General features: G+C 35.5%; 1 protein-coding gene across 4 annotated transcripts in view; it reads left to right on the forward strand.

Annotated features, from left to right (window-relative positions):
- Positions 1-21,923, forward strand: part of EML4 (EMAP like 4) — a 157,660-nt gene that overhangs the window by 98,896 nt on the left and 36,841 nt on the right. For all 4 annotated transcript variants that reach the window (XM_032239408.1, XM_032239410.1, XM_032239409.1 and 1 more), the window contains 5 exons: positions 11,812-11,935; positions 13,201-13,350; positions 15,949-16,018; positions 17,259-17,369; positions 19,189-19,284. In XM_032239408.1, coding sequence (XP_032095299.1) covers positions 11,812-11,935; positions 13,201-13,350; positions 15,949-16,018; positions 17,259-17,369; positions 19,189-19,284 — 551 coding nt within the window. The remainder of the gene's footprint in view (positions 1-11,811; positions 11,936-13,200; positions 13,351-15,948; positions 16,019-17,258; positions 17,370-19,188; positions 19,285-21,923) is intronic.

Raw genomic sequence — 21,923 nt, forward strand, 5'->3', positions numbered from 1 at the left:
GAGATGGGTTTCACTTTGTTGCCTAGGCAACAAACTCCTGGGCTCAAGCAGCCAATTTCAAACTCCTGGGCTCAAGCAATCGTCCTGCCTCAGCCTTCCTAAGTGTTGGGATTACAGGCATGAGCCACCAAGTCTGGCCTGAGAATTTTTTTTTTTTTAATAGAGGCAGTGGTATATGATAGGAAGAGCCGTGAATGAGGACTAGCTATGTTTAATGTTTGGTCCTGGCTCTTATGCACAATAGGCTTATGACCTAGGCTAAATGACAATGTCTCTGAGTGGTTTTCTACTCTAAATATAGTAATTATAAAGCTTACTGAAGGATGAAATAATATATATGAAAATACTTTCAAAATAGAAAACACTATAACTGTAAAAAGGTGCTATTAGATGTTTTGTTATAGAGGTCAAATTTTATACAATCCTTATATGGTAAATGAGAAAGAGTTGCCTTCCTGTTTGTTATATGTTCTTTGGAAGGAAAAAAGAACTTAAGATTGTTATATGAGAGTGGTGTGTGTTGGTGACACAGTTTTCAAAGCCTTTTAGGTAAATAAGTAGGTAAATGTATTTTAAAAGGGGAGGGTAGCTTCAGAAGCATCCCTAAACAGGATTTTAGCCAGTGTCTAGAGAGGATGAATGAAAAGCTGGAAAAGGATATTTTAAAAAAACAGGTTATATTCTGTTACAAGAATTTTACCTCAAAAAGATTATCTCAGATGTTAGAATTTAATAACATCAAATGTTGCTTGTGTTGAGCCTTATTTTTAGAATTTGAGTATATTTCTTTGCCACTTTAATCAGCTAAATTATATCTGGAGAATAGACTGTGATATTAGAGTGTATTTATAAGGAGAACACTTTCCTTCAGTCTGTTACGTAGTTCAAGCCCAATTGAGATTGAAGCAGAGCGTATGGAAAGAAGTAGATGGCTTCTAAATGGTTCAGGAAATGAGTAGGCTATGAGAGGTAAGGAACAGAAGAAATCTACGAAGACTAGCTTGAGCAACTAGGTAAGTGGCATCTACTAAAACAGGGAACATTTGAGGAGGAGGAGATGTGTGGAAAGGAGTTTGGTTTTGGACAAATTGAATTTGAGTTGTCTTTAAGTCTTAACCTATGTGTAGAGATGTATAGCAAACAATGTAATGTAGATGTTTAAACACATGGATTTTTGGAGTCCAGAGACTGGTTTCACCATTGACTTGGATATAGTGACCTTGAGCAGGTTACTTCACCTCCCTAAGCCTTTCTTTGTTTTCTCATCTGTAATTGAGATCGTAATAAGCTCTTAAAGGGATACTATAAAAATTAAAGATAGTAATAAAGTGTACCCAGTACCTGGCATGTAATACCAAGTAAGTTTTAGTTATTAATATATTAATTTGGCAGTAAAATCTTGCCCTCAGAATTGTATAGTAAGATGAAAAGATAATTGTTAAATAGATGATATTATTAAGTTGTAAAGCTGTTTTAAAAGTCTGGCATGCATTTTGCACAGCATATTCACCACACATTTTCTTGTATTTTAGCTATCAATGCTAATATTTGTCGGTTTTGGACTTTTTTTTTTTTTAATAATGCCATTAATTTAGCCCTTTATTGGCAATGATAGCTGTGACATGTTCCAAGCCATCTGCTTTGATTTGAGAAGAAGCCTATTTACATATGGTACATTTAGGTGAGTGGTAGCAGAGAATACTTTACCTGAAGGGCCTGTGTCCTTCAGACAGAGCAGAGTAGGAGAAAAGCTAGAAAGCTGCATATTCCAGCCACTGCTTAGGCAGAAAGCTGGAAACTGGTTGTGTTGAAAGCAGTAGAAAGTGGAATGGGATGTACACAGGGCAATCTGAAGTCCAGTGTGAGAGGAAGAGCAGGTTATGCCCTAAAAAGAGTCTCTTACTGACCTGTATGTTCATACTCTGAAACCTAAATTCCTTTTCATTACTCTCTTCCCTAGTTCTACTCCAGATACAGCAGAGATAAAGTCCTAGCATATCAACTTAAAATTTGAATAAGATTCCCTGTAGGACTATCTATTATGAGACGTAGCAGTTAGGTTCTAGTATAGTAGTATTGACTTTGGTGAGTTACTGATTTTAAAAAGTTTTTCGAGCTGAGTTGGGGGACTTTAAGCACCATTTATAAAATTGCATATTGTGGAAAATAGACAACAATTAGACAAATTTTGTAATAAAAGGAGACTGCTGTTAAGTTAATTCTTAAAATAGTTATCAAGTATAGCTGGCCTTCTATATCTGTGGATTTCACATTCCTGGATTCAACCGAACTGCTTTTGAAATATTCAAGGAAAACAAAGTTGCATGTGTAGTGAACGTGTATAAATTTTTTTCTTGTCATGATTTCCTAAACAATACAGTATAACAACTAATAAGTAATCTAAAGATGATTTAAAGTATACAGAAAGATATTCATAGGTTACATGCAAGTACTACAACTTTTATATCAAGGACTTGAGCCTCCACAGATTTCGCTATCTACAGGAGATACTAGAACCAGTGTCCCCTAATGTATAGTTGGAAACCAAGGAACCAACTATACATCACATTTTAAATTTATAATATATTTATTTAGAGACAGGGTCTCACTCTGCCACCCAGATGGGATTTCAGTGGCACGATCATAGCTCACTGCAGCCTTGAACTCCGGGCTCAAGTGATCCTCCTACCTCAGCCTTCCTAGTAGCTCAGACTAGGCACACATCATAACACCCAGCTAATTTTTGTATTACTTTGTAGAGGTGGGGTCTCAATGTGTTTCCCGGGCTGGTCTCAAACTTTTGGCCTCAAGCAGTCCTCCCACCTCTGCCTCCCAAAGTGTTAGGATTACAGGTGTGAGCCACTGCACCTGTCCTACATTTTTTAGATATGGAAAATAACATGGCCTCATTATTTTTGGAGCAGAATCTGAATGTCCTCAAAATGATTTTTCAGACTTGAATAATCTTAAATTATTTTTCTCTTATAGAACCTCAAACTAGGGCTGTTTAGAGTTAACACATAATTACCTGGTCATGATGAGAAACTGACTCAGATCTCTACTGGAAAGAAATCTGCTTATTTTGAGGAAAAAAGGAAGCCATCAATCACTAAATCTCACTCTACTTCCTCTTATTGTGCTGCCTCCCTGCTCTAAGATTAGATTTATTGTTATTTACCACTTCAGTACAGTAATATCCTAACTGTACAGGTATATCAAGATGGAAGGACAGTTATATCTTAGAAAATTGAGAAGTAATTGACTGTTATTAGCTAGCTGTCTAAAAATGGCTTCAGATTAAAAATACTGTAAAAGTCATTTTAAATTATATACCGTCTAAAATCCCTCAGTAACTTCTTGTAGCCAAATGGTTTATCAAACAGTTTTAAAATAAATAATACAAACTCATTTATAAAATTGAGGAAAGGAAAAAAACCTGAATAATCTTATCATTCTAACAGATTACAATTCTGATGTGTTTCTTTATTGTTCTTTATCAGATAGACATTTTATACATTCATTCATTCATTTAACAAATATTTATTGAAAGCTTATTTTGTTAGACTCTATTCTAGGCACTCAGAGTTACAGCGGTTACACTTTTGAGCTGTGCGGAACTTATATTCATGCTCCATAGACAAAACATAAAAACTTCATGTGTCAGGAGTGTGATAAATTTGAGGAAAGAATAAGGAGAGTAGAGAATTGCTATTTTATATAAAGTGGTTAGGGAAGACATTTCTGATATGGTGACCCAAAGGAAGTGAATGAAATATGAAATATGTAGATAACTGTAAAAAGGATTTCATGAACAGAGAAAGCTGGAAGTACATAAGCCTTGAGGCAAGAACTTTCTTGCTGTATTAAGAAATAGCACGGAGGTCATTCATCATAGAGTACATACACTTTTGTATTTGTTATCAATTACATTTATAAAATACAGATTAATTCCAAGCAAGAGAAGCTTCGCAAGGTACCTCATGTGGGAAAGGGAAGCAAAGTGGTATGGCAGAAAGGGCAAATGAGTAGTAAACGTGAGACCCAGTTAGGGGTGAAATGACCTATATCACAGAAAATTAAAGAATCACAGTTCTATACTAAAGTTACAAGCTAGATAACTCATAACTTTGGGAGAAGCTGAAAATTCTATTTGCTAAAGGAAATGATTTTAGAAAACAAAACATTATTGTCGGATAAAATGTCCCGTATGACCCTGAGGCCTTGGGCCTCAGTTTCCTTACATATAGTTAGGCTTAGATTAGATATAACTTAGGTCTTTTTGTTGAGTATGGATAAGCAGAAAGGACAGGAAACCAATGCATTTCCAATGGAGATACATACTTAATTCTAAAACTTATTTATTTTCTTTTTTGTTTTTGAGATAGGGTCTCACTCTGTTGCCCAGGCTGGGATGCTGTGGAGTGATCACAGCTCACTGTAGCCTCGACCTCCCAGTTTCAATTGATCTTCCCACCTCAGCCCCCAGAGTAGCTGGGACTGCAGGAATGTGCCACTGTGCCCAGCTAGTTTTGTATTTTTTGTGGAGACAAGGTTTCGCCATGTTGCTCAGGCTATTGAACTCCTGGGCTCAAGTGATCTGCCCACTTCAGCTTCCCAAAGTGCTGGGATTACAGGCGTGAGCCACTGCGCCTGGCTAGTTCTAAAATTTACATACTGCCCCTTTTAATAACCTGTATAAACATAACTTGGATCCGCACATCTGGGCTTTGTCCAAGTACTCTCTATCTGTCTATCTATCTATCTATCTATCTATCTATTTATTTATTTTTAAGAAGGGAGAGAAGGTGCTGCTAAGGACAGCAGGCCTGCCAGGCTGCTGATCTCGCCATCTGTATTTTAAAAGGAGACCAAAAAAAGGACCTTTTCTCTGTTGGAGATTTTTTGTTAAAGCCTTGTAAAGCAAAGCTCTAATTTCATAATGTTTTGGTTAGTAGCAGTCTTCTAGATTAAAATATGTTTGAAGGCTATCCAATTTTTTTAAATAGAAACTATCCCAACTTCTAAGAACATGTTCTTGACATCCCCTTTATTTTCAGCTAAGAAAAAAGCCCCAATTGCCTTCTCTGCATGTCGAGTATATGACTTCATTAGAGAATGTCCTAAACTTATACATACTTATTGTAGTTAAAGTCTTTTCATTAAAATTATTTGTATTTTTGCCATACACATAACTTTTTAAAAACCTAAACTAGAAAATGTAATTAACCAGAAATTGTTCAGTCTTCAAGCATGCCAGTTAACTGAGGGAAATATTATCACAGTTAGAAATCTGTCCTGTCCAGGCTGGGCATAGTGGCTCACGTTTGTAATCCCAGCAGTTTAGGAAGCCAAGGTGGGCAGATCACCTAAGGTAAGGAGTTCGAGACCAGCCTGGCCAACATGGCAAAACCCTGTCTCTACAAAAATACAAAAATTAGCCAGGCGTAGTGGCACCTACCTGTTGTCCTCAGCTACCTGGGAAGCTGAGGCAGGAGAATCACTTGAACCTGGGAGGCAGAGGTTGCGGTGAGCTGAGATCATGCCACTGCACTCCAGCCTGGGCAGTAGACTGAGACTCCATCTCAAAAAATCTGTCCTGTCCAGAAATGGCAGTTATATTCTATATCATATTTCTAACTCCATTAATTGTTACTGTTTTCCAAAAGCACTTTGAAAAGAATTCTAAAATTTGTGATTAGGTATAGCCAGAAGGAGTTGCAGTTGATCAGTGACATATACCAAGAATGCAGGGAAAAGGCATAGTAAATCACGTGCCACCTCCCTGAACTATACTCACAGTTGGTTCTCTAAAGAACAGTTTCACCAAAAATATTCTATTGTTTTCCTTCAATAATGCTTTTTAAACTTTTTAAAGATTGTAAACTATTTTAATCTTTCTAAAAAATATATTCAAATAATATATTGAGCACCCATATACTGACCACCCAGATTTTTCAGATCTTCACGGTTTGCTTTGATTCAGGGTTTTTTGTTTCTTTGCTTTAAGAAATAACACATTATAGTTGAAGCTTCTCATTAATCCTATTTAATCAGAATTTTTATATACAGGATTTTAATGTTCTGCTGAGGCCTCCTGATTCCCTCTCTACTATAGTTAATTGAGAAAGCAGAGTCAGGGAGATAAATATTTTGATATCTGAAGTTTCCTTTTCAAAGTCCTTATTTTTAAAAAATTAAGTACAACTTGGTATATTCATATAAAATTGAAAGCTTTTTCATTTAGTGCTTAAAATAATTTTTCCTGAGGATATAAGTGAGTTGGATTTTTTTTTTTTTTTGAGGTGGAGTTTTGATCTTGTTGCCCAGGCTGGAGAGCAATGGTGGGATCTCAGCTGTTTGCAACTTCCGGGTTCAAGCGATTCTCCTGCCTCAGCCTCCCGAGTAGCTGGGATTATATAGGCATGTGCCTAGCTAATTTTGTATTTTTAGTAGAGATGGGGTTTCACCATGTTGACCAGGCTGGCCTCGAACTCCCAACCTCAGGTGATGAGCCTGCCTCGACCTAGGATTACAGGCATGAGCTACCACGCCTGGCCAGTGAGTTGGAATTTTTTAAATAAAACCATATTTTGCCTACAGAAAAGTTTTAAGCAGTATAGTGAGTCTTTTAGTAGTTTTATGTGTCTCATATTGTTGAAGTAGATTTCTTTTCTGTCTTATCCCAAAGAAAGCCTTTTTCAAGCAGCAAAAATTATCTAAAATGCTTAAGCAGACTCTTATATCAGGTATTTTCAATTAATTTTATGACAATCAGAGTTGTAAACAAAACAACAAAAGAAATCTGATTAAAGGAGGTTTAGATTCAAAAAGGAGGGTAACTGTAAGTTGGCTTACTACTGTAATTAGCATAAGAGTTGATTAACAGGTGCTCAAGACATGGTTATGTCTCTGATCTAAGCTCCTAAGAGTTAGGTTCATAGCTTTTACACTGTGCACCCCTCACCCCCACCCCACTGTGTAATTAAAAATTCAGGAAATGTTATCAGTCAATAGAACTCTGCCTATAGAAGAAAAAAATTAAGGTAGCATTTATAATAGTACTTGGTCAGATTTTTCAGACCCAAGTTTTATGCTAGTTAGTAAACTACTAATGTTTAACAAGTACTGGAACTAGGAATCTTTTTAATCTGCGAAATAAGAGAGTTACATTATATCCTTCTAAATTCTCTTTTAATTTTTTTTATTTGGGTATTTACATTTTTGATTTATTTTTACAGCTGGATCATTGAAAGGGGGCAAAATACAAACATCCTTACAGATTTTCTTGTTTCATTGAAATTTTAAAATATTGGCTTATAACTACAAAATAACTGGATCATTAACTGAGACTTGAAATCTTTTGTTTGGATAAAGAACCTTAAGAAAAGATTTTAGCCTTCCAAAAATGATCCTTGTCACTTTATACCATAAAATTATAGTTAATATTTCTAGCATTTTGGTTGTCCTTCTGTTCTTTAACTCTGGTTTGGGGAAGTTGAGCCTGGCAGTATTGGAGAAAAGGCTCAAACAGTCTTTAATTTTCTGTTTGCAGAAATTAGGTAGCATCACACTCTCCTACCTTTCAGTTAAATATAAAACTGAAATTCCAGTTTTGGGGGTCTAGAAGAATCAGAAGAATTCTGATTTATTTGCTTAAACTTGCTGTTCTGTGGACAGTCACTTTAAAGCTTATGAAGAGATACTATAGTGTACTAAATCACAAGCAATTGCTAAACAGTGTTTAGAGTGGCCATAAATCCCTTTCAATGGCAAAAGGATAAATATTTGTCAAGAACCTCACATTATGCTTTACAGTGTGATATTTAATCATTTATAATTCCAAACAGTAAGTAGTATTATCACTTTATGTATTGAGAAAAAGAAAACTTTTTTAGTCTTGCAGCTAAAAAAGTGTGAAGCTGAGATTCAAGTCATAGTCTTTTCCAAAGTTCATGGCCTTTTCACTATAATGTATTGCCAGAAATTGTTTGAAGTACTTAGGTTATATACTTGATCTCTAACATGTGACCAATTTACAGGTAGTGAAAGCATTGCCATCCTAGTATGCATTGCCATTTTTATATCGCATTAGAAAAGTTGGCCAGGTGTAGTGGCTTATGCCTGTAATCCCAGCACTTTGGGAGGCTAAGGCGGGCTGATCACCTGAGGTCAGGAGTTCAAGACCAGCCTGACCAACTTGGAGAAATGCTGTCTCTACTAAAAATACAAAATTGTGGTGAGCTGAGATTGCACCATTGCACTCCAGCCTGGACAACAAGAGTGAAACTCTGTCTCAAAAAAAAAAAAAAAAAGAAAAGAAAAGTTAGAAGCACTAGATCTACTTGGTTTCTTATGCTGCTTGACAGTTGATAACTAATATGGTGTTCTGAGCTTGCCTGTTCCAAAAGGAGGGCATTTTTTTTCTTCCTAGATACTATCACTAACCTTCCCCATTTGCTGTGCCTACATTCCTTTCTTAGTGGTGATAGAAGCATCTATTAAATGCTTTTTCATTCAGAAAGCATTCATGATTTACACCTCTGACCAAAGATCCTGGAATAAATTCCAAAGGATGAGATATCTGCCTTCAAAAAGTGTGTAATCCTAAAAACTAGAGGGAAAATTATATAACAAGTTGACACCTATGAGAGTAAATTATACAAATAAGGACAAGGAAACACAGCTCAGGATGACCGCAGAAATAGGGGATATTTACAGCTGGTAATCATTTTGTTATCAAATTTCAGCTGTGCTAAAAATCATCAGGAAGGAGAGCCCACTCTTAGATTCAGAACTAATGAAAACATACATCATGTGGTATTAAAACCGTAGTGTGGGAGGCCTTAGCCTGTTCTTAGATCAAACTCTGAGGCCAACCACACTGTGAGTAATAATAATAAAAATAACCTGAACTTCTCACCCATAACAAGAGCAACTCTTTTTTTTTTCTTTTCTTTTTTTTTTTTTTTGAGGCAGGGTCTTGCTCTGTCACTCAGGCTGGAAAGGCTGGAGTGCAGTGGCATGATCTCAGCTCACTGCAACCTCTGCCTACCCGAGTAGCTGGGATTATAGGCATGTACCTCCACACCTGGCTAACTTTTGTATATTTAGTACAGACAGGTTTTCATCATGTTGGCGAGACTGGTCTCGATCTCCTGACCTTGTGATCTGCCCACCTTGGCCTCCCAAGGATTACAGGCATGAGCCACCATGCCCGTCCCAAGAACAGACTTTCAATCTGACTGAAGAAATACTTGGCAGACATTCAAGAAGTAATTTATCTTTCCTTTCTCTTCATGGTTTGCATTATATAAACTACTGCATTGTTACATACTCTTCTCCTTATGTAGTTTAAGTCATTATTAGAGATCCTAAGGTTTTATCAGCCTCTGGTTGATGATCACATTTTCAGTCTGGTTCTGATGCTACTTTCCTATCATGCCAGACAAGTTCGCAAGTGCTACACATTTCCTATGTATTTATATTAAGTCCTTGTCTCTCCTTTAGGTCCTTTTGTAACTATTTCACAATCACCATCAATATTTATTAAACCTGTCTATATGTAGGTCACTGGGATGCTAGAGGGAGGAATAAGTGGGTTTTTTTGTGTGTTTTGTTTGTTTTCAAAGGACTAAGAAACAATTGCGGCCAGGCACAGTGGCTCACAGTAATCTCAGCATTTTGGGAGGCCAAGGGGAGCAGATCACTTCAGGTCAGGAGTTTGAGTCCAACCTGGCCAATATGGTGAAACCCCGTGTCTACTAAAAATATACAAATGAGCCAGCTGTGGCGGTGCATGCCTGTAATCCCAGCCACTCGGGAGGCTGAGTAGGGAGAATCGCTTGAACTTGGGAGGCAGAGGTTGCAGTGAGCTGAGCTCGGGAGACTGCATTCCAGCCTGGGTGGCAAGGCGAGACTCCATCTCAAAAAAAAAAAAAAATTCCATCTGTTAAGTGAAGTACTTCCTTTTGTAAAAGATGTATAATATTGATTTGATTCTAGACTTGTATTTCTTAACAGTTTTAGACTGTTGCAGATCTTACAAACACCTATTGGTTAATGTAAATACAAGATACCTATGCTGCTAATAAGAAAACCGTTTCTTAGCATTGTCTTGAAAATCTCAAAAAGCATTACATGTGAAATCTTGAGGTCGTGTTTTTGTTTTTTATTATTGCAAGAACACTTAATACAAGATACTCTCTTAACAAAATTTTTAGGTGTACAACACATTGTTGACTATAGGCACAATATTGTACAGCATATCTCTCTTTATTCATCTTGCTTGAGCTTGACTGAAACTTTGTCTGTTAATTAGTAACTCCTCATTTCCCCCTCCTCCAGCCCCTGATAACCACCATTCTACTCTGATTCCATGAATTTGACAGTTTTAGACATACTGTATAAATGGAATCATGCAGTACTTTGTCTTCTTTGATTGGCTTATTTCACTTAGCATAATGTCCTCAAGGTTCATCTATATATAGAATTACATATAATAATATATATATTATGTAATATATATTATATATAATTCTATTCATATATATAATATATTCATATATATGAATGTGTGTATATATTATATATATAATGTGTATATATAATACACACACACACATTTTCATTATTGAGTTGAGTTTAGGTTGTTTCCACATCTTGGCTATTGTGAATAGTGGTGCTGTGAACCTGAATACTGACATCTCTTCAAGATTCCGATTTCAGTTCTGGAAAATACCCTGTAGTAAGATTGCAGCATCATATGGTAGTTGTATTTTTAACTTTCTGAGGAACCTTCATCCTGTTTTCCATGGTGACTATACCATTTTGCATTCCTACCACTAGTGTACAAGGGTTCTAATTTGTTTATATCCTCATCAACACTTGTTATCTTTTTAATATCCATCCTGGCAGGTATAAGGTAATATCTCATTGTGATTATGATTTGCACTTCTCTGATGATTAGTGATATTGAACAATTTTTAATATATCTGTTGGCTTGCAAATATTTTCTCCCATTCTGTAGGTGGCCTTTTTATTGTTATTTCCTTGGCATAAGAAAAACTTGCACCATTTAACATCAGTAGTTTCAGCCAGTAGTGTCGTAAACATGGTTGTTGTCTATCCAGATAATCTTCACTCTTCAAGTGTTAGGTAGAAAAACTGCTGTCACAAAATTTTGTTTTGTGTTTTTCTACTCAGCCTTCCTGACCTTCTTGTAGAAATGTGTCAACTTAGATAAAATATATTTTAATTATAAAAAAATTATTCTCTGTTAAGGTACTGGACATTGCTTTTTTTCCCCTACAATATGTTGGACTAGGACTTTATAGTATCACTTTGTTTTCTATATGCTGTATAATGTAGTTGGCCCTCTATATCCTTGGGTTTTCCATCCACAGATTGAGCCAACCATGGATTGAAAATATTTGGGGAAACAGTTTTCTACTGTACTAAATATATACAGACTTTTGTAATTATTTTCTAGAAAATATAGTATAATTATTTACATAGTATTCACATCATATTATGAGTAATCTAGAGATGACTGAAAATATACAGGTTATTTGCAAATACTGTACCATTTTATATCAGGAAATTGAGCATCCTTGGATTTTGGTATCTGAGGAAGGTGTTCCTGAAATCAGGATATCAGGACAACTATATAACAAAAACAATTATATATAATGAGACCAAACCTTTGAAGTAGTCATTTTAGTCTTGTTTTTATTGTATCACATTAATAATCCACTTTTATATGACTGTATAGAAAATACATATGACTTTAACTTTTGTATTGTGTTTCAACAGAGGGAGAATATATTAAAATGTTTATGCGAGGTCGACCAATTACCATGTTCATTCCTTCTGATGTTGACAACTATGATGACATTAGAACAGAACTGCCTCCTGAGAAGCTCAAATTGGAGTGGGCGTATCCTTCTCTACCATAATAGCAAATTCGTTTGCTTTGTCTCTAGTTTGACAAATTAGTTTACCTAATCTAGCTTTCTTTTCTTATAAAAGGGGTTAATAACCCATACCTCACAGGGGCTGTTGTAGGAATTCAATAAGAAAACATCAGTTAAGCATTTTGTAACCTCAAATTAACAAGGCTGATTCTAATTCCAGAATTAACTTTTCAGCCAGACTTTTTATAATGATTGTTAAAGGAGAGCTTTCCTAATTTCACCTAGAAATTTTCTCTTGTCTTAGAACCTTCAAGAAACTCAGTGAATCAAAAAGAGGTAGTAGTTTGAACTTCATTGTCTGCCTTCATTCTCCTGCACTTCCTCCCACGTTCCTTGAATTATTCAATACCTCCTTAGGCAGATAACAGCTCAGAAATACTCACCAATCCTTTAATTCTGTACAATATATTTTTAACAAACATTCTGCTTACCAAACTGCTCGTGGCTATTCCTTATTCATCATTTAGGTCTGGCATAAATATCCCTTTCCCAGATAGGCCTTCTTTTGCTCCCTCCCTTCGCTCTTTCTTTCTCTCTCCGTCTAAATTAGGTCTTCCATTTATGCTTTTTCCTAGCAGCCTGTTATTTTTCTTTCCACGATTTGTAATCTTATATTTGGTGATTATTTCTGTTTTCTTTGCCAGAGGATAAGCTCCAGAGACATAGGCACTACCTTTTTTTTTATTGTTGTTCAGAACTGAATGTTCATCATTGTTCCTGATACACATTAGGATCTCAATATATATTTGTCTGATAAATAAGGAAACTAAGTCTTAAACATACTGAAAGACTTAGGTTGCACTAGGAATAATGGCAGGATATGAGTTTCCCTTTTTTTGAAGGTAGGTGGCCTAGGCTAGAGTGCAGTGGCACTATCATTGCTCACTGCAGCCTTGGCCTCCTGGGCTCAAGTGATTCTCCTACCTCAGCCTCCCAAGTAGCTGGGACTACAGGCACAGGCCACCATGCCTGGCTAGTTTTTAAATTTTTCTGTCTAGATGGGGGTCTCACTATAGCCCACACTAGTCTTGAACTCTTGGGCTGAAGTGATCCTCCCACCTTGGCCTCCTGAAGGGCTAGAATTATAGGTGTGAGCCACTCTGCCCGTCCAGGACATGAGTTTTCTAGTTCAGTCCTCTTCATTGTACCTTCCTAATTTCTTAACTATCCATGAAAAATTTAACACCATGAAAATTGTATTTATTTAAACCTTGACTTTTCTTTTAAGATATGGTTATCGAGGAAAGGACTGTAGAGCTAATGTTTACCTTCTTCCGACCGGGGAAATAGTTTATTTCATTGCATCAGTAGTAGTACTATTTAACTATGAGGAGAGAACTCAACGACACTACCTGGGTCATACAGACTGTGTGAAATGGTTGGTATCATTTAACATTGGTTCATTTCATTCTTTCAGGCCCTCATTTTGTCTTTTAAATTTGACTTTTATTGAAAATGATTTCTTGTGGAAAGCTCAGAATGTAAAGATATTATGGGTCATCTATAGAATATATTTTAGAAAGAAAAAAGAACTTACAGGCCTCCAAAATCATGGTGTGGTATCAGCAGCAACAAAACAGATCCTCCATAAGTCATGATGGTAACGTCTTCTGCTTTCTCAGAAGGCTTACAGTCTTTCTCTTCTCTGGGCTGTAGTATGAAATATATATGGGACAGACTGGGCATTCTGGGTTTCTGTAAGTTGTTGTTTACTTGATATTTATTGAGGATTTGTCCTATATAGATAAATTTTAGACTTCAAGCTTTATTCTTGGGAAGAAAGAAATCATGAATGAATAAGGATCATAAGTATGCCATAGGATGTCAGACTACAGATGTGAGAGCTTTTAAATACTTAGGCATACTTTTAAAGTATTTTGATACTTTTTAGTTAAATACAATTATTTATTTAACTTTATTAATATTTTCCAACTTTTTTATTTATAACCCTTTCCCCCCATAAATCCAAGGACTGAGACTGGATGTTTTCCAACATTTAAAAGCTTTTCTTTACTCCTGTACTATTCTGGCACCTATATCTTTAGAAAAAAATTAATATATGACTATTAGAATACCATATCGATATTGAACTTTTGGAGATGATTAAAATACTGCCTTTTACACTCACAGAACAATGTATTTACAAAACTATTTACTGCAGCATCGTTTGTGATAATAAAAATTAGAAACAGCCTAAATATTTTTCAGTCAGGGACTGCTAGTGAGATTGTAATGTACCTATAGGTCACTGTGTGTGTGTCGCTGTAAAGAATGAGGAAGCATTTTATGTATTAATATGTAAATATCCCTCTGATATATTCTTTTTTTTGAGACGGAGTTTCACTCTTGCTACCCAGGCTGGAGTGCAGTGGCGCGATCTCGGCTCACCACAACCTCCAACTCCTGGGTTCAGGCAATTCTCCTGCCTCAGCCTCCTGAGTAGCTGGGATTACAGGCACGCACCACCATGCCCAGCTAATTTTTTGTATTTTTAGTAGAGACGGGGTTTCACCATGTTGACCAGGATGGTCTCGATCTCTTGATCTCGTGATCCACCCGCCTCGGCCTCCCAAAGTGCTGGGATTACAGGCGTGAGCCACCACGCCCAGCCGATATATTCTTAAGTACAAATATTTAAGAACAAGAGAATGTTCACAGTGTTCATTTTAATAAAAAAGAGGTTAATAATAAAAAAAGTTTTTAATAAAAACTCTTCATCCTGGCTTTCACATAAGAATTTCCTAGAATTCTTAAGAAACTATGGTGATAACCAGATAGGGGATGCAGGAGGTGAGGATGGGGTGATGTTGGTGAGATCTTAGCAGATGAGGCAGGTGGGAAAGAGACTTTTCTCAGTATGTCTTTTATAGCTTTTGATATTTGAACCATGCAAAATGTACTGGCTTAATTCAGAAATTTTAAAGAATTTGTTTACGAAGAGAGATCTGAATATGGCAAAATGTTAATATATTAGGTTTTTAGTTACCTTTGATGTAGTTGACCTTCATACAAGATGTAATCTATTTAAATAACAAGTGGAATTAGAGAAACACATTGATATAATCTAGCCTTCTTAGTAATCTGAGAAATTAAGGTACTTTTTATACCAATTAAATTATTGAAGTATTTTAAAAGATACTCTGAATATGGGGAAGTAGTAATAAAACTTTCAGAACATTTTATTTTTATGACAATTTAAATTGATACTGTACTTTAGGGAAATAATGGGCAATACATACCAAGAAACAAAAAAATTTATATTTGAGTTTAAGATGTTGAAAGAGTCTAGATATGGACATAAAGATGTCTTTTTAAACATTTTGCTAGTCCATATACATACTGTGAGTAATTTAGGCACATATGCTATTCCACTTCCCATTTCTATTTAAAAATTCCTTGCCCCAGTTTGACTCACAATAATTTAGCATTAAGAACTAATTAAAAGGCTGAAGCCACTATGTGTGAAGGCACTCACTGCTGTTTTCTTTTGTTGAAAAGTAGAAACGGCCTAAAAGATGGAGGAGCTCTCAAGTCAGCATGTATGAGGATTACGTAGCAAAAGGAAAAATTGCTTATACTTTAATAGATTAAAATTAGACAGCACCTCACTGTGTAATTTTAATCTATTAAAGTATAAGCATTGCATCTTCACTATAATAAAGTCATGTGATTTGTATACCTGTGTGCATGGACTAGAAAGGAACTTGAACCAATGAAAACAGTTTGTTAGCATGCCACAGTTGTAAATGAATATTTTCTTTGAATTTAGTGTTCCATTAATCTGTGCAGCTTAACAAAGAAAAAGTACAGCTGAAAATTCAGAAATCTTCAGATATTTGATGTTTGATTTGCTAAAGAAAACAGATAAAAATGTGTTTTCTAATGATTAAAAACGGCTTATTTGAAAAATGTCAATACAAAGATATTCTGTTTCAACTTTCGTGTATTTAAAATTATTGTTAATACTGCTTTTTAGCCTTGCTATACATCCTGACAAAATTAGGATTGCAACTGGACAGATAGCTGGCGTGGATAAAGATGGAAGGGTGAGTGGCATAGTGTTATGCATTCTGTACCTAGGGACATTGCTATTAGAGTGGAATCTATTGTAATTTTAACCACAACTCATGTTTTATTATTCTAAAATTTAATTACTGAGGAGTTTCTGGTATAAGCATAGAAGAAAACGTTAGGATGTAAGAACACTTCAAAAGACAAAAGAGAGTCATACTTATAAAAAAATTTTTCTGAAAAATAAGTGTTCTAAAATAAGAAAACTTTACTGTAAAAATGGGAAGACCGATACACGCATTACATTTTTCTTTATATAAAATAACTTAACAGTGTCTGCCAAAAGGTATTGCAGTTTCCCCTAGTTGATGAGTCTGTTGATGTTGCTTCTTAGTTAGTTAGTTAGTTAGTTAGTTTAGTTAGTTAGAGGGGCGGATTCTCACTTTGCCCAGGCTGGACTCAAGCTCCTGGGCTCAAGTGATCCTCCAGCCTCAGCCTCTTGAGTGAGTAGCTGGACTACAGGTGTGTGCCACCATGCTTGGCTAACTCGTGATTTTATATATGACTAGAACTGATATCACTTAGTTTCAGTTATTATTTGCTATCATGCAGTTGGTTTGTATAACAAATACCTTATTTCTGAGATCAACAGTGAATATAACGGTGACTGAATAACATATGTATGACTATACTCACAACATTCTCAGGCTTCAGTTTCTTTAAAGAAAAGGAGTGGAAGGTTTCTACTGGATAACTTCCAAGATCCCTTCCAGTTTCAAATGCTATTTGAGGGCTGTTTAGCAGTTTATCAGACATTGATAAAAAGTCTTATTTTCCCAGGAATGAAGATTAGTAACACTAAAAGCAAAGTATGCAGAGCAAATTTGTCTGAATGACAATTCTGACTCCAACTTTTAATAGCAGTATAACTTTGGTCAAGTTATTTAAATCTCTGTATTCTAATTTCCTCATCTGTTAAACAATAATTATAATAGTGCATCTATAGCTTATAGGATTAAATGAATTATGTGTCATACATCAAATAGTATGTGTGACATAGTAAATGCACAAGTTATTTGCTGCTGTTGTTTTATTTTTACAGCATAAGAAAATACCAACTGAGGATTCATTTGGGGGCATGTCTGAATCTAGTAATTTTTTATTAGAAGCTGATCCATTCCTATTTTTAAAATGACACTTAGTTTTGTCTACTATTGGTATTTATTTGCAACCACCTGTCTGTCCAGTTAGCCCTGCTGTACTGTGTTTTTGCAGCCTCTACAACCCCACGTCAGAGTGTGGGATTCTGTTACTCTATCCACACTGCAGATTATTGGACTTGGCACTTTTGAGCGTGGAGTAGGATGCCTGGATTTTTCAAAAGCAGTAAGTAACAATTTTTAGAGAAGTAAGCAAGCTGAACAAAGCAGAAAAGAAGTTAAGCTCAGTTTTGTGTTTACATGTCCATAAAGTGATAATCCTGAATTGAAAAATGAGATGAGATGCTAACTATTGCTAACATTAACTATTGCTAAGTGGCTAGCATTTCAGCCAAAGTGCTAAAGTCCTTTGGTTGAGTTGGGATCCAAGATATTTTACTTAATTATTCTTATAGTTGTGCTGCCTTGAGGTAGAGCTCCCGTGTAGTAGCAGGAAGTGGTTAGAGGAATATATACAAAGCATAGTACAATTTCAGATAAGCAATAGAATGTATTTTTCCCTCAGCTTGAATCATAGAAAAGAGCTATTTTATTTAAAAAATTCATAGGAAACTTGGCCAATTCTGTACAAATATTGGCTTTTTTTGATGTCACATTGGAGCAGTGGAAACAATCAGACCTTTGTATTGCCTAAAGTCATGAATTATCTTGGTTTTGAGTTAATGACAACATGGGTTTAAAATTTTCCCTAGCAGTCTTATCAAAGTATTGAGGCTTTCTTCCGAGGGGAAAATAAGATCTTACTCATTCAAACATTCTGATTTTTTCTTGAATGATATGACATTATAATTGTAAAGTATACAGGCAAACTTCTATATTTTAGGAGATAAACTTTTTAAATTTAAAAGATAAATACCTCTTTAGATTTTACAGGACCTCAGTTATGTATTTATATTATCTCTTCAGTTTTTAGCCATTGGCAACTGTATTCTGGATTATGGGAGTTTCGTGGTACATGGAGGATAGGACACTTTTAGAGCAGAAAGATAAATTTTAGTGAATTTAGGAACTTTGCTAGCTTGAAGACACTGAATGTCAAGGGTCCAACAAGTTAGGAATTGGGAGAAAGATTTAGAAAAGGAGATAAAAGGACATAAATGAAATAATTTTGCTACTTTTTTTCCTCCCATTAATCTCTATAGCAGGAACTGTTGTCAGGTTGTAGATAACCATTGTTACAGTGTTAAGACCATCTTGAATTGTCTCATAACTCTATCTTTTCTAATTCAGATAATATTCCAATTCAGGCTAAGAGAAAGATAAAGAGGAGAAGAGAGTAAGCTCTGCCCTTCCTTTGCCTCTCACTCTTAACTACAATATTTCTCTGTTCCATAACATTGTAAAGCATATTTCACAGATGTTACTATTTTAAAAAATCATTTAATATCATCTATAGTTATTTTTCTTAAACTAGAAGACTTAAAATACGTGAATGAAAGTGGTTTCAGAAAAATACATTAAAAGGAATTTATTATAATTTTACTTACATTGTTTATTCATGTTAATGTAAGTCACTTATCTCACGGAAAACTGAAATCAGCAAACTTTAAAATAGCCATTTATTTTAGCTTATTCTGTCAAACTGTCAAAATTTAGTGAGGAACAAAGTTATGAAATTATGTACATTTCTTCTTGTCTATCTCAAGGAAAAATACCATAATACAGGCAGCAAGAAGGAAGCATAAGATGCAGAAGGGACTAGGATAGCCTCAAAATGAGTCACTATCTCTGAATAATAGGAGTGATGAATGGCAAGTGAAAATCAGCCTGGAGGGATGATGGGATTTAAATAGTATATTTTTTAAAACAGTCTTTATATTTTTGAGGAAAATACAATTTAATAGTATATTCATTATGTTTCAAAGAGCAATGAACTTAAAGGATTTTGGTTTATCTTACTGTTAGCAGTTTTAATAATATGGTATTTCTTAGGAAGTCAGTCCTATCAGTGAATTTCAAAATGCCTTTAATTGACTTTTCTTTAGGATTCAGGTGTTCATTTATGTGTTATTGACGACTCCAATGAGCATATGCTTACTGTTTGGGATTGGCAGAAAAAAGCAAAAGGAGCAGAAATAAAGGTAAATTTTTTTAGAAACTTAACTATTATCTTTTAGAGTATGTTATTTGTTTTGCAGGTATTTGGAACTATATTGGTATTGAAACTATATATTCTTAAGTTGTGAGAGAAGATCTGCTGGCCAAATTCAGCAGATTTACTGATTTGTCATAATTCTTAAGGTATTAACATATAGTTATGCAAGATAAAATAGTCAAGCAACTTGAAGCAATTTCAATATCTCAGATGGCATTATAGTACTGAAATGCCAGAGTAGATGGACGTCTGATCTCGAAATTAAGACTGAACACTCTCCTTGGTTTTCTTATTTAATAAAATATATAATTTCATTCCATCTTTAAAGCTTTAGAAATCTAGATTAAAAATTCAACAGTAGGAATATGGCTGATGTAACTGAAGGGCTTATGATAAGTTTTTTTGTCTTAATTGTGTTTGTAGGATTTTAGAAAATTCTACAGCATTTATAATTGCTATAATTGCATTATAACTCTTTCCAGTACAAGGGTTGATCTCTGTGTGGATCAAGCTGTAAGTTGCAAGAAAAGAATGTAAAATGCATTGAAGCTGTGTTTACATGAGCCAGAAATGGACTTCTCCCTCTGTCAGACTTTTAAAAAAAGATTCAGAGTGACAGAATGGCTTTAAAAAGTCTGTGTAATATTTGCCATACTCTTAAATAACATCACATTTCTCTCCAACTCCTCTCTTAACAGTTTTGTTTTGAGTAAGCTTCAAGCTTTTAGCTTGTTGGGCAAAAAGATTATAGATGTTTAACTTAACATTTTGAAAGAAGTACATTTGATTGTACTTTAAAGGAATATAAGCTGTCAGAAAATCCTCAAACTTTAAAAAACATGAATAAAGATACAGATTGAGTATCGTTATTCAGAGTAATTTAACATTGAGACGTAGGGAAGCTGCATCAAAATAAAATACATGAATTTTGATTCTTTGTAGTAAGGTTTACCAGATGAAGTCTTGTGGTTTTCCTCCTGCTGGCCATTTCTCTGTCTCTTTTCCAAGACCTTAAATGTTGGTGGTCTTCAGAATTTTATTCCAGATCCTCTACCGATATTATGTGCTGCTCCCACTGCCTCATTTTCAATCTGCTGAGTCCCATATCCATTATCTCCAGCCCATTATCTCAACAGGTTTAACTCATATTTCTAGTTGCCTCTTAGGCATCTTTATTTGAATGTCCTCTACCACAAATGAAAATCAACGTGTTCAAATCTGTATGTAGTCATCTTTCCTAGCCCCCAACCACCAGTTTCACCCCTCGGTGATTGATACCATGTTTCACCTAACTACCTAAGCTGGAAACTTGGACATCATTCATGGCTCCTTTCACCTCACTTCTCATATCCAGGTAGTCAGGAAGTTCTCTAAAAGTGTGTCCCAAATATCTGCATTTTAACTCTTTATAATACAAGCAACTGCAAAACAACTGGTTAACTTAATCTGGCCAGTGGGTGGTCACTCACACCTGTACAATGCCAGCACTTTGGGAAACCAAAGTGGGTAGATCATTTGAGATCAGGAGTTCAAGTCTAGCCTGGCCAACATGGTGAAACCCCATCTCAACTAAAAATACAGAAAAAAAAAAAAAAAACAGCTGGGTGTGTGGTGGTGGGTGCTTGTAATCTCAGCTACTCTGGAGGCTGAGATAGGAGAATTGCTTGAAGCCTGGAGGTAGAGGTTGCAGTAAGCCAAGATGGCACCATTGCACTCCAACCTGGGTGACAGAGCAAGACTCCATCTCAAAAAATCATAATAAAAACAATAAAGCTAACATAATCAAAACAGAGACTGTATTGACTCCTGTTTAGGGAGGAAGAGAAAACCTTTAGTAAAGGTCAGAGGGAGATTCCGACTCAGGAATGACTTGATTCAGGGACTGGATTATAGGGTTGACTGTCTCTCCGCTTAGCTTCTCCCTGTGTTGACCTTATTCTGTTCTACTGTAGATGAACTCCATCCTTGCTAAAGTCACAGGATTTGGGGAGTTTATATATAACTTTTTAATTTATGTAAGTTTAAAATTCAGTAAGGTAGGGGCAGCCTGGGTAACCCAAGCTTGTGGGTATTCTCATGAAAAAAAATTAAAAATTAACATTAAAATTCAGTAAAGGCCTGGGTGCTGTGGCTCATGCCTATAATCCCAGCACTTTGGGAGGCCAAGGCAGGAGGATTGCTTGAGCCCAGGAGTTCAAAACCAGCCTGGGCAAACATAATGAGACTTTGTCTCTACCCAAAAAAAAAAAAAAAGAAGCAGGGCATGATGGTGCTATTTGGGAGGCTAAAGTGGGAGGATCAATTGAGCTCAGGAGGTTGAGGCTGCAGTGAGCTGAGATCATGCCACTGTATTCCAGCCTGGGCACAGAGTGAGACCCTGTCTCAAAAATTTTTTTTTAATTTTTAAAATAAAAAATAAAATTCAGTAAGACAACTTAAAAACCTTACAGAAATTAAAGAGGAGTGATATTACACAATCATGGATAGGAGACAATGAAGATGTCACTTTTGCATATTGAGCTATACATTCAGCATAGTTAAAAATCTGAGTTTTCATAGGAGTTGACAAACAATATATGTGGAAATAAGGGGAAGGAATAGTCAAGATAATTAGGAAGAAAAAGA

This window comes from Sapajus apella, unplaced genomic scaffold (genome assembly GCF_009761245.1).
Source record: "Sapajus apella isolate SASKATOON/1434 unplaced genomic scaffold, GSC_monkey_1.0 scaffold44, whole genome shotgun sequence".
NCBI classification, from domain to species: Eukaryota; Metazoa; Chordata; class Mammalia; order Primates; family Cebidae; genus Sapajus; species Sapajus apella.